The 14,262-nt window shown below is 34.4% G+C and overlaps 1 protein-coding gene and 1 pseudogene across 1 annotated transcript; both read right to left on the bottom strand.

Moving 5' to 3' along the window:
* Window positions 1–348: 348 nt before the first annotated feature.
* Window positions 349–4,763, bottom strand: LOC110038875 (metal tolerance protein 4-like). Its single transcript, XM_020743795.1, has 7 exons — window positions 4,459–4,763; window positions 3,287–3,468; window positions 3,003–3,201; window positions 2,731–2,909; window positions 2,489–2,639; window positions 1,783–1,916; window positions 349–743 (listed from the first exon to the last, which is right to left on the bottom strand). Exons 1-7 carry the CDS (start codon window positions 4,664–4,666, stop codon window positions 564–566), a joined length of 1,233 nt encoding a protein of 410 aa, XP_020599454.1. The 5' UTR covers window positions 4,667–4,763; the 3' UTR covers window positions 349–563.
* A 6,485-nt stretch (window positions 4,764–11,248) lies between these two features.
* On the bottom strand, window positions 11,249–13,721 carry LOC110038879 (annotated as a pseudogene).
* Between the last annotated feature and the right edge of the window lie 541 nt (window positions 13,722–14,262).

Below are 14,262 nucleotides of genomic sequence, written 5' to 3'. Positions count from 1 at the left end.
CATTGTGTCTAGCCTAATTAAAATATTCCACTATAAGTTAGTGAACACACGCACATGTCATTGTCCCATAGGCAGAGAAGGGTTCCATGATTACTCAAAAGTACAAAAAAAAAAAAAACCCCGGAGCTAAAAAAATGCTCCTAGATTCATGTTATCCGCCTTCAGATTCATGTCAAATGATAATTTATTGATGACATATCAATAATAAATAAAGCATCATTATATTTGTGTTCAGTATTGACCAAATTGTATCCAAATTTCAGTCAATACCTTAAAATCAACCAAAACAAAACATACCTAATTTCAAGAAAACTAGGGAACAAACTTTTTTTTTTTAATGATCATTGATTTGCATAGACTTAGAGAACCTTTGTTCAACTGATGGGGGGCTTTCCTCAACATATTCTCTATATGAACTAAGAAGTGCCCAAAAACAATCAATGCTGCAAACTACCAAAAAAAAAAAAAAAAATGCGCCAACAAAATGCATAACACAACGATCGAATTCAGCACCTTAAGTTAAGATGCCCACATCTCACTCCATACAAATTAAGCTCATTAAGTTAAGCCTCATCATCAGGCAGCTGGCTGACGACCGAATGCTCCGGTTTGTGATCACATTCGAAGTCGAGATGCACAAATGCTCGCTCTACTTCTGGCAGCTCCTCAATCTTCATCTGCAGGCTTTCTCCTATGGCGTGTGCTTCTTTCAATGGCAGTTCTTCAGCCAGTTCAATATCAATCTTCATACATGAATCCAATAACAAAAAAATTATGAGAAGATTTACAATAATTTACATATTAGCAGTTAACCAATCATTCATCAAACTGATCATATAAAGTAAAAAAAGGTGAAATTTTGGGTTGCTTAATTCAGTAAGGTGTAATGTCTAAACTTTCATTTTTACATACATGACACTGAAAATCATTAACATCACATAAAAGTAACACCAGTACCACTTTTTAAAAGTGAAATACACCTTTTCATTTGTAGATTTAAAGCACCAGAGTGTTATGCATGTAAGAATGAAGATTTAGGTGTGAGATATGTAAAGACATAATAATTGTAAATGGACCCAATCTCACATATAAGGATAGTAAAGGACGACGAGCTATATAAAAAAAAGAAAGATCATAATTAAGTAAGAGATCTTTTGGTGTAATGGGAGAATTTCATGGAGACCTCGACATTTAAGAATATGTGTAATGGAGCATTTTTGGGATTGGTGATTTAGTAGGAAGTTAAAAGAAAAGAGATGAAACTGTGTAGTTAAGTTAGGAATAAACTTGGGCTAAGTCAAAGCAGAGAATATGTTACAGAAAATTGTCTGTGGCATTACACATAATTGTGAGAAACTCCTAACCTGCAGTCCTCGGGCTCGTTAATTTTGTTACTTCCATTGATCTATTTCTTAAAGAATGTTTACTATAAAGAAAGATTTACATACATACCACTCAATTTCATTCTATTAACATATTTAACACCTTGACTTTAATTTTTACAGATATGTTATCTTACCCATGAATGAAAGGTGGTTTACATACCACTAATTTTTACACATATGTAATCTACATTCACATTGGGGCATTTACATACATACCAGCCAATTTTAAAATTTAGATTGTTAAATTATGTAAATAGATTAAAATTGGCTGGTGTGTATGCCCCTATAATAAAAGCCACAATGTATGATGGCAATCTGCTTTTATGATCAGAAGTTCCAATCTATGGTGAAAAGTAAAGAATTAGGCGGACAATGTGAAACAGATATGTCAACTAACCTCCACAAAGTAGAGAACTCCAAATGTGTAAGCTCGAACTGTGTCAACTCTCTTAATTTGAGGATCATGTCTAATCACAAGATATGTCAACTTCTGCAGCATTTCAGGTGGAGCTGTTTGACCCACTAGGGAAGCTGCACCAGAAACCACCAACAAGAAATGAAAAAATTTTATCGCTTACGATAAACTTTACACCCCTTTCTTCTTAAAAAAGGCTAGTCAAATTCTGCGTTTGGGGAAACACTGGGAAAAGCAACGCCATTTTCGAGCATTTTTTTTGCTCAAAAGCAAATTGTTTGCTTTGTGAGCATTGAGGAGAAATGAAAAACTTTCAAAATGAGAAATTTGTTAAAATGGTCCCCTAACTATTTGCACGGGGTCTTTTTAGTCTATTAAAGTGTCAATTTAGTCTCATACTCTTTTACTTGGATCTAAACTTCGCCTTCATGGGAACAAATTTCAACCAAAAGCAAAAAAAAGCATGGGATTAATTTGGTACTTTTATAGACTCTGGGACTACAATGACCTTTTATAAATAGTTGGGGAGCATTCTGAATATTGGAGGAAGGGCAATACAGGGCTAAAATATTGCTAGAGGTAAAACATATACTTGAAGAAGTAGAAGGGATATATCAGAAATAGCTATACAAAAATGGATTCTTATGGAATAAAAAATTCAAAACCAAGGAGGCGACCAACAAAGAACCTGCATTTTCCATTACTGTTCCACACCAATTATAAATTGTGTAAATTGCAAGAATGATGGCGCCAATAGGATCAACCCACCAGAAGAACTTATCACCAAGAACAGCAGCAACTAGGCCAACAACATTGGTTATAACATCAAAGTAATGGTCCTGAATTTCACAAATAGTAGTGAGTTCTTAGGACGAATCAATCTATGTTAAAACTGGGAAATTTTTAATTCTGAATGAAAAAGAAAAACACCTTGGCATAGGCCCTAACAATTTTGTTTCCTGATGTTCTGCAATAAAGCCAGAGAGCAATTTTTACAAGAGTGGCAAACAACATTACTCCATACAACCACAAAAGCTGCTCGGAAGTAAACTTGTCTGGAGGATTATTCGCTATCAGTTTCTCAAGTGCCTGAATTAAAACTTGAAACCCTGAAAGTAATAGAAGAAGACACTAAATTCTTAATATTTCACAAAAGAACATAATAAAGTAATAAATTTCATACAGGAAAGAAGATGAATTACCTAAAGTAGCCATGACAGCAGCAAATACAACTATACCCACTGGTTGCATCCGCAATTTTCCAATGGGGTATTGATAAATGTTCACTTTCTTCATTGACAAATGTGTAAACCATAGAATTCCTCCTGCGATGAGATCTAACAAAGAGTCAAGTGTTGATGCAGCGATGGCGATGGATCCACTTCTTATAGTAGCGTAAATCTGAAAAAGATGTAGTTTTTAACTTTTGCAAAAGCTTGCAATCGAGACAGAAGACAAGAAATCAGATAACTGGGAGAATGAATACCTTTAATAACAAGAGAACAAAGTTTGCATAGTTGGAAATTTTTATAGCCAATTCACTCCGACTTTGATTTGAATTTTCTGGATCCTCATGATCACTGTCACTGTTAGCCGACACATGCAAGGTGTCAACCTCTTCAAATGATTTGAGAGTAGCCAATTGCTTTTCATAGTACTCCTTTTCACCTGTATTAAAGGGAATAAAATAGTACTAAACATTTCTAATAATTCAAAGCATTTATAACATAGAGTTGCAGGTTTACCAGTAGCTGAATTGGTTCAGATGCATGACAGCCACAAAACAAACCAATATAGGATTCATCCATTCAATTTTATATACAATATACTCTTTAATATCCATATAAATATTTCAAAGCAAGTCAAAAAGACCTCTCTTTATTCTTTTCAATCTATTTATTATTATGTTTAATTTTAATTTATTGCTTATCTTTCTAAATTTATATAAAAATCAATTTAAAACGTAAACCAATTAATAAAAAAGATAATCTTAATTTTTTTATTTCTTTTTCTAAAATTGCTATTTTATTTGAAACCATAGAACAGATTATTAGTTATATTTCAAAATTAGTCTTGAAAAGTGAATAAATTAGATAGAGCTAATCTGCATTCGAATAGAACCAATCTTAACCTGGATTTGGCCAATCTTATAATTAAATCAAACGGCTTCAAGTTCAAGCTGATTTTAAGACAAGGCTGAATGTGGAAGATAATGTATTATTAACAACCCAATGAAAGACATCTTAAGAAAATAATTGGGGTTGCAAATGAACTAAGCTGGGCCGAGCAGGTGTCTGTTCAAGCTCAAGCTTGATTCGAGCTTTCGATATTATATTCAAGCTCGAGTTCTTTATAAATACCATGTTTGAGCTCGGCCGAGCTTGATTCGAGCTCGGTTATCGAGGACTAGACTCATCTGACTCATTTGAAACCCTAGAAAGAATGAAAGGATATTAGTATTATTCATAAACGATACCTAGTCTTTATTTCTTATTCCCCCATGCACCTCACAAGTATTGAGAAAATGTCCTCTTGAAACTTGCACAGAGAGAGAGAGAGAGAGAGAGAGAGAGAGAGCCCCCGCCCCCCCACACACAGCGAAAGAGAGAGAGAGGGAGAGAGAGAGAGAGAGAGAGAGAGAGAGAGAGAGAGAGAGACCTGCACTTAAACTTTTGGTTTTTGATATGTCGATTCGAGAAGGGTCCTCAGCATCGACGGCCGATTGAATCTTAGCAGGAAGCCTCGAGAGAAAATCTCTTTTCAAGAAACGCACCGAGTTTTTTCGCCTCACTGGAGTCGAAGATGGCGCCGCGACTCCATGCAGCAGCGGCGCACGCACATCCTCCCCTGTTCCACCTCCATCCATCTCCTCCCAGGCCACACCTCACACACATTCTACTCTTTCGTAAAGTACCGAAGAACGCGTGGAAGCCACAGGCAAGAGCTCGCCCTGTTTTCACCACGTGTCTTGTAACTACTATATAAAAATTGAATCAACAAGGATGCTTTTAGTGCAGGTTCTTGTTTTATTTGCAGTAAGGTAGTTATTTTTAAATTATTAAAAATTACAGCGTTTTCATTTAAATAAGATTAAATAATTAAAATTATTTATTATTTTTCCACACAAAAAAGAAAAATTATAATGGATCGATTACACCTCGATAATTATGGATGTAAGTCGGGATTTTCACTCATTTAGTTGATGTTTTGTTTTGTTGAAAAATGATTATCTAAGTATAGTAAATATAGAATGTTTTAAAACTTTGTTGGTTGAATACAAAATGAAATATAAAATATATTGTTGATGTATTCGACAATCATCATTTAATTCATTTTTAGTGGTTGTTTTGCTCTCTACATTTCTTTTGTGAAGATTGAATGAAAATAGGATTCACCATGCAGTTCAAAATTGGTGTATTTCGAATTCGTTAGATTTTGACAACTCTAAAATACACGGTAAACTACAGCTAATCGTCACCACCACCACCGACAACTATCCACGGCCATCGTCTGTTGCCTGCCTTTGTCCTTCCAGCACACACCATTAGCCGCCTGCTGGCACTCACAACTACAACTTAACATCGTCTGTTGTTGCCCACCACCTCCTACAATGAGAATGCACCTCACCATTCATCTACACGTCGTCACTGCTAGCACCCTCATCCTCTTACATTGAATTCACTTTTTTAAACCAAATAAAAAATGTAAACTCAACTATTTATTTTTATGCCTAATCAAATAGCTTCAATTTATTTTAAATACAACAAATATTTCAATTATAAAGTAATTCTCATACATACATTTCTTCTTCAACAAATCAAACAATCCTTTAATATTTATGTGAAGCTTCAAGCATGGCTCCCATTTGCTTGTCATCCGCTATCGTGGTCAGAGCCTATCAATAGTCTTTCCCTCCAAATCCTTCACCGATCTCCTACCATCAACCACTGCTCCAGCGCTGACTTTTAGATTTAAATCTTCGTACAATGCAAGAATAATATTTAATCCGTTGTAAAATCAAATATTCTTGAGCTCGAATTTAAGGCAAGCCAACCCAGTCCAAAAATTAGAAAATGGTCGGTTGAACGGTGCAAATGCAAGCGACTTATAAAAAGGCATTAGAAACAAGTTGCCAGTCTTTATCACAATTTCTATTAGAAGTGGAGCCCGGTCCGACCCCCGCTTCTACTCACCTGATCGCGAAACATCGCGATCTCCCGCTCTCGTTTGTGAAGAGTCACGCCTCCCGCCTCTTCAATCGCGCGACAACCGCCACCGTCTTCCTACGTTGTAAAGCGTAGCATTCCTTCGCTCCCACATGTTCGTGATAAAAGTCTTCGGACAGCTCTCCTTCAGTTTTAGAAAGTCGCATTTTGAGTTCTTCGAGCTTTCTCTCAGGATAGAGGAAGAGTCCTTCGCGCTTCTACGAGACAGTGGAAGAGAAGTGCAATGAGGAGTAGTTCCTTGCGGTAGAGGAAGAAGAAGAAGATTGTTCTCTCTTGACTTCTTCTTGGTGACTTGTGGCAGAAGAGGAATTAGATTTATTTCTCTTGTAAGTTTGTCTTCTTCGGTGTATCTCGGTATAGAGAGAGAAGAAAAGAGAGAGCAACAAAGTGAGAGTGAGAGATTCCTCTTATAAGTCAAGACGATCGACTAGTGTAAATTTCTCAAGTAGTAAAATCCTCTACAACTCCGTGGACGTATGCAATTTGACGAACCACGTAAATCTGTGTGCTCTTTTCTGGTGTGATTTTTCTCATTCTATTTTTCGTCTCATCGATCATTTTTCTGTTTGATTTATATATATACCACATCAACTGGTGTATATCCTACATCTTAGTTCACAACAATCTCTACTATGATTTAGATATCACTACAAATAGATTTGAAACTAGCTCATATTTTCATAAAATCTACTTTGATAACGATGCATTTTATTTTGATGAATTATATCACTATAAATGTATCAAGAAACTTTTTGTTTCGCCTTTTATAACAATTAGTTTATTAGTTATATGAAAATATCTTAATATTTAGTCATCTATCATAAATTTGTTTGCTAAGTAGGAGTGTGAGTCATACCAACTCATGAGCCGGCTCAAGCTCGGCTCGATAAGTGGCTCATGAACTGAGCTCGATGAGCTAAGAAGCAAAACTCAATCTAACATTGACTCGACTCGTTAGATTTTGAGTCGGTTTGTTTTAAAAAATATTAATATAAGTATACTCAAAATATATGAAATTTGAAAGTTCTATCTTTAAAATACTAAAAGTATTTTAAAAATAATATTTTATATTTTATATTAAGTGATTTCTTATTATTTCTCTCCTAATCGTCCATTCTATGTCATTTTATTATAACACAATCTTAAAGCAATATTATATTCTCTCTTTTGTAATAAATAAGCCGGCTCGAACTTACAGACTTATCCCTGAGCTCCAATTCGATAAAATTAATCAAACTCAAGCTCACATCGAGGTGGCTCGAACCCGACTCGACTCATTTACACCCCTAATTGCAAGTATCTTCATTATATCTACAAATCACATAAGTTCATGTTGAAAGGGTATTATATTAAATTTTCTTCATAAGCTTGAATAATTATGTTGAAATGCCTTAAAACTAATGATATTCTTCATTCAAAAAGAATTAGTTAATATAAAATGTATTTTTTCTCTAAAGAAAATGAAACTCATAGTCATCACTTCCTTAAGTGCAATTTTACTCATTTTATTCTATGAAAGTGTACTCCACATGATCATCTCTTTCTCATGAGCAAGAACTTGTTTCAAGTAATATTTTATGCTAATGATATTTCTTCCAAGATCATTAGAAGATATTTTTTGTAGGCAGTTCATATCATTACTCATTTTATTTCGAAAGAAATAAATTCTAGACATATTCTAGAGTTTTTCCTCTTTTACCATTTTTCTTATTCAAAATATTCATGAGAATATTATCTTTAAAAGTAGATAGAAGTTTAAGGAGATGCTTCCTCTCATTATTGAAGATTTACACAAATTTTGAGGGCTTCCTACTCTTATTAATCTCTATTGGTGATTAAGTTGTTTTGTTATGGCATTTCTTTATTATTCCTTTTAGCTCATCTTGCTTACAATTTTTTCATCTTTTGGTTTTATTTACATTTTATAGCATTTTGTTGGGTCTCCTGAATGGTGTTAATTGAATTACTAAGATTTTCCCAAATGGTGATTTTTTTAGCAATGACATGCTCTTTGCTCTTCTTAATTGTTGAATCATTATCATGTATTTTAGATGCACTTTGCTTTATCATATCTTATCACTTGGTTTGGGCTCAAAATTTATTGGTTGATTCTGGATTGGATTTTAATTCTTTTGTTAGCAATTGGCTTGACGGTTAGCTATTTCTTTTTTAGTTGAGCAGTAGAGATGATCTTTTTTAGCTTATGTGTATCCATTTGGATTTCCTGTAGGGAACAAATTGAATTGCTAAGGAGTTTTACCTACCCGTGCTCTCCATTTTAAATTGCCTGACAATTTTTATTTAATTTGAGACGATCTTTGTATGCAATTTGTTTGAATTGGTTGCCAATGTATTTGATTATATTTTGGATTGGCAGGAGGATTTTTTATTTGCTCAATTAAGTTTGCAATTCTTCAAGCTTTAGTTTGATTTATAGATTTCTTAATTTGGATTCTTACATGATGATGGTTAACTAGTTTATTAGATTTTTCTTATTTATATTGGTTATTGTGATTGGGAGCCCAAGTATAACTACTGATTGAGTTTCCTAGAAGTTTCTTTTTTTATATGATATTCATGATTTTTCTGATATCTTCAGTTGCCTTAACTCTCTCTGTTCAGCTTGAAGCTTGTTTTTTCAGATATCAAGCTCCTTTTGATGATATGCCAATTGATGGTTTTTTTTAAAGCTAATTAAATTAGAGTTACAATAGTGATTGTAATCTGAGTTCTTTATGAATAATGTTGGGTGTGGCCTTTATTTTCCCTTAGAGAGAGAGAGAGTGTGTGTGTGTGTGATTGACATAATCAATATTCAATCTTAATATTTAAATTACCCTATTTTGTACGTTCAAATCCACCTTATGGCATAAAATACTTGGCCATATAACAAAAAAAAATAATAATAAATAAAATTATCCTATTATATTCCAGAGATGGCAATATGAAAATAGTACGAAGGATCAGTCTACTTATCACCTACGACAATAATTAATTTGACTTAGATCTGATTACCCAAAAATACTCTCTTTTGGCTAAAATGATCTTAATGAACCTGATTCAAACTAGCATCTATACGTTTTCCCTAATTTAGATTAGATAGCTTAGTCACCATTGTCTAATTTACATGTCTCTTGTTGCTGTTTAACTTTTTAATTTTTAATTTTTTATTTTAATATTTCCATTTCTTTTGTTTTGCCAAGCCAATATTTGGGGTCTGATCTGCCTCAAGGACTACCATTGGTAAAATGGCCTTAGTAATGTTGCCTTCAGAAAAAGGCATGTATTTCAATTTTTAAAAATTAATATTAATGATGTTTTTACATGATATTAAAAATTTTAATGTTATATAAATAAATATAGAAATTCAGATGTTAGATATGTAAATATTTATGAATTGTGTTATATGTATGTAAATCCTTCAAGTAGCCCTAATCAATGTGTTCTTTTAGCGGCATTTAAATGCATACCACAGTTCTTTCATATAATTATATCGAATACTTGTTTTTTTTTTCTTAAAATAATATCACCACATCAAATCATAACTAATACCAAAAAATAAAGTTCCGATGCTAAAAGCATGTCAATATATAGAAATTAGGCTGACATGTATGTAAATGCCCGTTTTTCTAATCCTATATTATAGTTTATTATTATTATTATTTTTTAAGGAAACGGTATTCGAGGCCGGTAAGCCCCCAAATACAGCTTCCCCTTTGCGCTCAGGCACCTATGGTAAGGTGTCTGCGCCATATGTCTAATATTCCAGAGCTCCAGCGCCACAGTGGGATCGAACCCTTGACCGAAGGGGACTTGCAGTGACCCGCCACCAACAAGCCAAGGCTTGCGGCACATAATCATATATATATTATAAAAATTATGATAATACTTCAAACTAACAATTTTCTTTGTCATCAGCCACTTCGCAATCGATTAAAACTAACCCTAAACAAGCCTATATAATTGTTGATGTGTAACCTTTGAATTTCCATCACCACATACATCAACATTGACCATCAAGAATTCTATAATACGATTAAAGAAGTTATTGATAATCAAGTTGATGTGGAGAAAATGAGAATATTAAATAAATGGGACAAACTAGGAAAGTAAGACCAAGGAATTTGGGCATATGAAATAATTATACGAAGCTTGGAGAACAAAAGATGGTGAAAAACAGGTATTATTCAAGCGTATATAACAGAAGATCGAAGATACAACTAGGAAACGAGATAAGAAGTCAAATGCCTAAGAATTCATGATAGAAAGGGATAGAAAGAAAGTAGCATGCAGAGCATTAAGATCTGCACTATAAAAATGTAACCCGTGCAACATAAATTGTTCAATTGTAAAGTTTTAATCACATTTTCTATAGTTTAAATGAACTTTGTTAAATAAATATGAAGCACGCGCTGAGACTTTTTTGTTAGGTACAATTCACGTAATTATAAATGTAGATAATTCATTATAATATTTGAATCTTTCCACTCTGATATTGGACAACGATGCATATTTACTATTTGTGATTTCGTGGTGGAAACGTGATTGATCTGATATATATTTCCGGGTTATATTGTCAAATAATTAGCCATACCAAAGCAATATCAAAGGTGCTTTCTGAACGTTTTCCATAAGAAAAGATAAATGATATTATGATCTACAGCATTAAGCTTAATCACATAGCAATTCAGACATACAATTTTTTGATGATTATGTTGAAGGATATAATGTTGTAGTTGTCCTCTAATGTTGACACGCAGGAAATTCTCGAGTGAGAAGCTAAGAGAAACAATTTGTTGAAGGGCGGTGGTGTAAAAAATGCATAAAAGGTTTTACTTCTGCTTCTCAGAGAATTATCATAAACAACGCAAGGAACATTAAATTTGCAATAAGTAAAATTGGAGTTCTAGAATTGCAATAATTGTTCAAGTATGAGTGCTGCTCTTTTAGGAAATACATGGAGAGGTCAAAACCAGAGTTAGGAATAAAGCATGACATTTAAGTGTTGACATAAAATAGAAAAGCGTAAAATATAAAAGGAAATAAATCTAATTCAAGAAAATAAATCCAAAATAAGAATGGAAATAAATTCAATCCTCGTAACTTCTAAAAGAAATAAATTATTTCCTAATATAACTTCTAACACTCTCACTCAAGTTAAAATATGGTTGATAATCATGTTCAACTTGGATTTGAAAATATCAAATAATGAGCAAGGAAGATTCATTATGCGGTAAAACTTTAAAACTTCATCCCGTACTTGGCAATCAACTCCAAGAACATTTAGGGATATTTTTAGTTGACTGTGGTGCAGTGTGTATAGGAAGGTGAAAATCTCCTATAGGTAATGCTACAGGGAAATAGACAAACAACAGAAAAAAATTGATTTCCAGTTGACTGTGGTTGTCTTTGACTGATGTTTCTATAGCGTATGTAGGTAGACGGAAGGTTTCTACGGGTAATGTTGTAAAGAAGTTTGAAATGAAGTAGATAACCTATAAAAAAGTTGTAAGATATAGCTTGCAGGTAATAAAAAATAAATAAATAAATAAAGACTCCTCTAGGAAAAGTTGCAACCTTTAGGTTAAAAAAAAACACCTACAAGAAAAGTTGCAGGGTATGGCTTGCAGGGAAAAATGAAGAACACCTGCATGGAAAGTTGTAGGTTATGACCTGCAAGAGGAGAAAAGCTCTGGAGAGAGGCCTCTTGCAGGAAAAGGCTCCGAAAGAGGACTTGCTGCAGAAAAGAGCTCAAGAGGAGGGCCAGCTACAGAAAAAAGCTCAAGAGGAGGGTCGGCTACAGAAAAAAGCTCCAAAAAATGGCTTGTTGCATGAAAAAGACTTTGTAGGATGATCTACTATGGAAAAAAGCTCCGGAGGAGAACCAACGGCTGGAAAAAGCTCAGAAGAAGAGTCAATTGTGGAAAAAAGCTCCAGAGGAGGGTGTTGCAGGAAAAGCTCCAGAGAAGGGACAGTTGGAAAAAAAAAAAAAAAAAAGAGGCTCCGGAAAAGAGCCTGCTGCAAAAAAAAAGCTCTATGCAGTTGTTCAATTGGTCATTGTCTAACAAAAGTATAGGATTGATTGGAATTTTCTGCAACCCTCGGAGATTGCTATCAATATATCATTTGATACGGAACCCTCGAAGTCCTTTGTAGAGTCTAAAGGAAACACCCTAAGCTTCCTTATGTGAATTGGATGGTTCTAATCAAACTTGTTCACGGCGAGATCATGCTAAATCTGATCTTCAGAACCTTATGGATCATAGATGTTAATCAACGTCTTATCGCCGAACAAGCCCTTGCAGACATCAATTGTCTACGTATTACTAGTGTCTTTCTTGAAAACTAAACCGAACTAAACCGAGCACGATAGTTTTCTTTCTAGAAATGGTGTTAAAAATCGATGAGACAACCCGATTCACGAAACTGCTCTTCTGGTAAGCATTGATGAGACAACCCGATTCACGAATCAACTCTCCTGGTAATCATTGATCTTATGACCAGCTTCTAGTAGTTGGCAACCTCAAGAAGACCATTGCACTCGCAGATGTAAACAAGATTCAGAATATTCTTCTGGAAGCAAGAGCCGCCAAATCCAACACTTGCATTAAGGAAGTTTGGACCGATTTGTGAGTCCTTCCTGACTGCATAGGCTACCTTTATAATATTGGCACCACTGACCTCGCACAATGAAAAAATGGCATTAACCAAAGAAATCCTCTGAGCTAAGAAAGCATTGGCTGCAAGCTTTGACAACTCAGTCGACCACAGATATGTGGTAAGAACACGGTCCCCTGGCACCCACTGGGTGTAAACATTCTTCAATGCCTGCACAGCCTTTTGGCCCTCAGGGATCTCCCGACCACCAATAAGCATGTGATTGGGCTTGAAAAGATCTTTTATTGTTGTGGGTCAAGATCTGGGTTTGATAGGATTTAATTCTTAATTCCCTTGTTGCTGTGGGTCAATATCTTCTCAATGGCCTCAGCAGTCTTGACAAGGACTGTAGATTTCTCAACAACAATCTTATCAGATTTGGAGACATCAACTATCATGCGTGCGGCACTCTCCCAATATGTAAGATCAGCAGCCTTGCTAGTTCCAAGACCACAGTTCTTTGTGAGTGTGTTCAGGAGACAGAGATGATATCAGCTTCACACATGTGCTTTTCTACTTCAGAGCTAAAGAAAAGGTTTCTCCCCCTGCACTGCTTCACGACATCATCAAGGCCCAGCTCATAGATAGGGAGCTGATCACTATTCCACGCATTAATGCGAGCAACAGAGATGTCTACAACAACCACCTCAATGGTTGGGCACTTAACAAAAATGACAGCCATGATTAGACCTCCCCCACATAGCCAGCACCAATGAAGCAAATCTTCACCATTTTCTCCTCCTCAGTGTGATAGCAGACTCTCTCCACCGAGTGGTAAAAGAAGAGAGAAGCTTTTGTAGTGGAACTTTCACAAATGGGAAGGGAGAGAAGGATGACGGCTGCACAAAATAAGAAGTTTTCGGTAGCAATAGATCTTCTCCTCTCCCGGAAACTCAAAGGTTTGTTTCAAATCTCTGATACAATTTTAATTTTTTGAATTCAGCGGAATTATCTTATAGATATGAAAAAGAGGTATAAATATCCACCCTTTCACGAATCCTAGAATAGGAAAGAGAAGAAAAAGGAAATAACATGAAAGGAAAGATACATATATCTCTAATTAATCAAATCATAAAAATTACTTGGAGATGAAGGAAACGACATAAAATAAAAAAAACCTAAAATATGAAAGAAAATAAATTTAAAATAAGAAAAGAAATAAATTCAATGCAAGGTAATAAAGCAAATCCTCATAACTTCTAATAGGAATAAATTATTTCCTAATATAATTTCTAATATCAACTAATCTAAAACATACTATCACTAAACCTTATATTATATCAAAACTCGATCATTAAAAAATGAAGAAATCAGCTAAATAGTTTGCCTTTGTGGGATGTTCATTATGAATTGGAAATCATATCAATCATATCATGAAAAGGTCAAAATAATGTCGAAAATTAAAATTTTAATAGTTAGATTTCTTTATACAAATTATTACCAATGCAATTTCAGAATAACACATTTTTTATAACAAAGAAAATGACAAAAAGGGTCCATAGGTGAGTTCAGATTCTAAATCAAACAAACATCAGATAAGGAAGATCGGGCCCCCAAAAGCTATATTGTTAGATCAAAA

This window comes from Phalaenopsis equestris, unplaced genomic scaffold, assembly GCF_001263595.1.
Source record: "Phalaenopsis equestris unplaced genomic scaffold, ASM126359v1 Scaffold234231, whole genome shotgun sequence".
NCBI lineage: Eukaryota > Viridiplantae > Streptophyta > Magnoliopsida > Asparagales > Orchidaceae > Phalaenopsis > Phalaenopsis equestris.
This window is presented reverse-complemented; position numbering and strand designations above follow the sequence as displayed.

What these genes read in the sequence shown, in the direction of transcription:
- LOC110038875 (XM_020743795.1), bottom strand. Translation starts at nt 4,666, where the DNA reads ATGGATGGAGGTGGAACAGGGGAGGATGTGCGTGCGCCGCTGCTGCAT. An exon ending in TGCTGTCATGGCTACTTTAG is followed by an intron (nt 2,910 to 3,002) that starts GTAATTCATCTT and finishes TATTACTTTCAG; the next exon opens with GGTTTCAAGTTTTAATTCAG. An exon ending in GAGTTCTCTACTTTGTGGAG is followed by an intron (nt 744 to 1,782) that starts GTTAGTTGACAT and finishes TCATGTATGAAG; the next exon opens with ATTGATATTGAACTGGCTGA.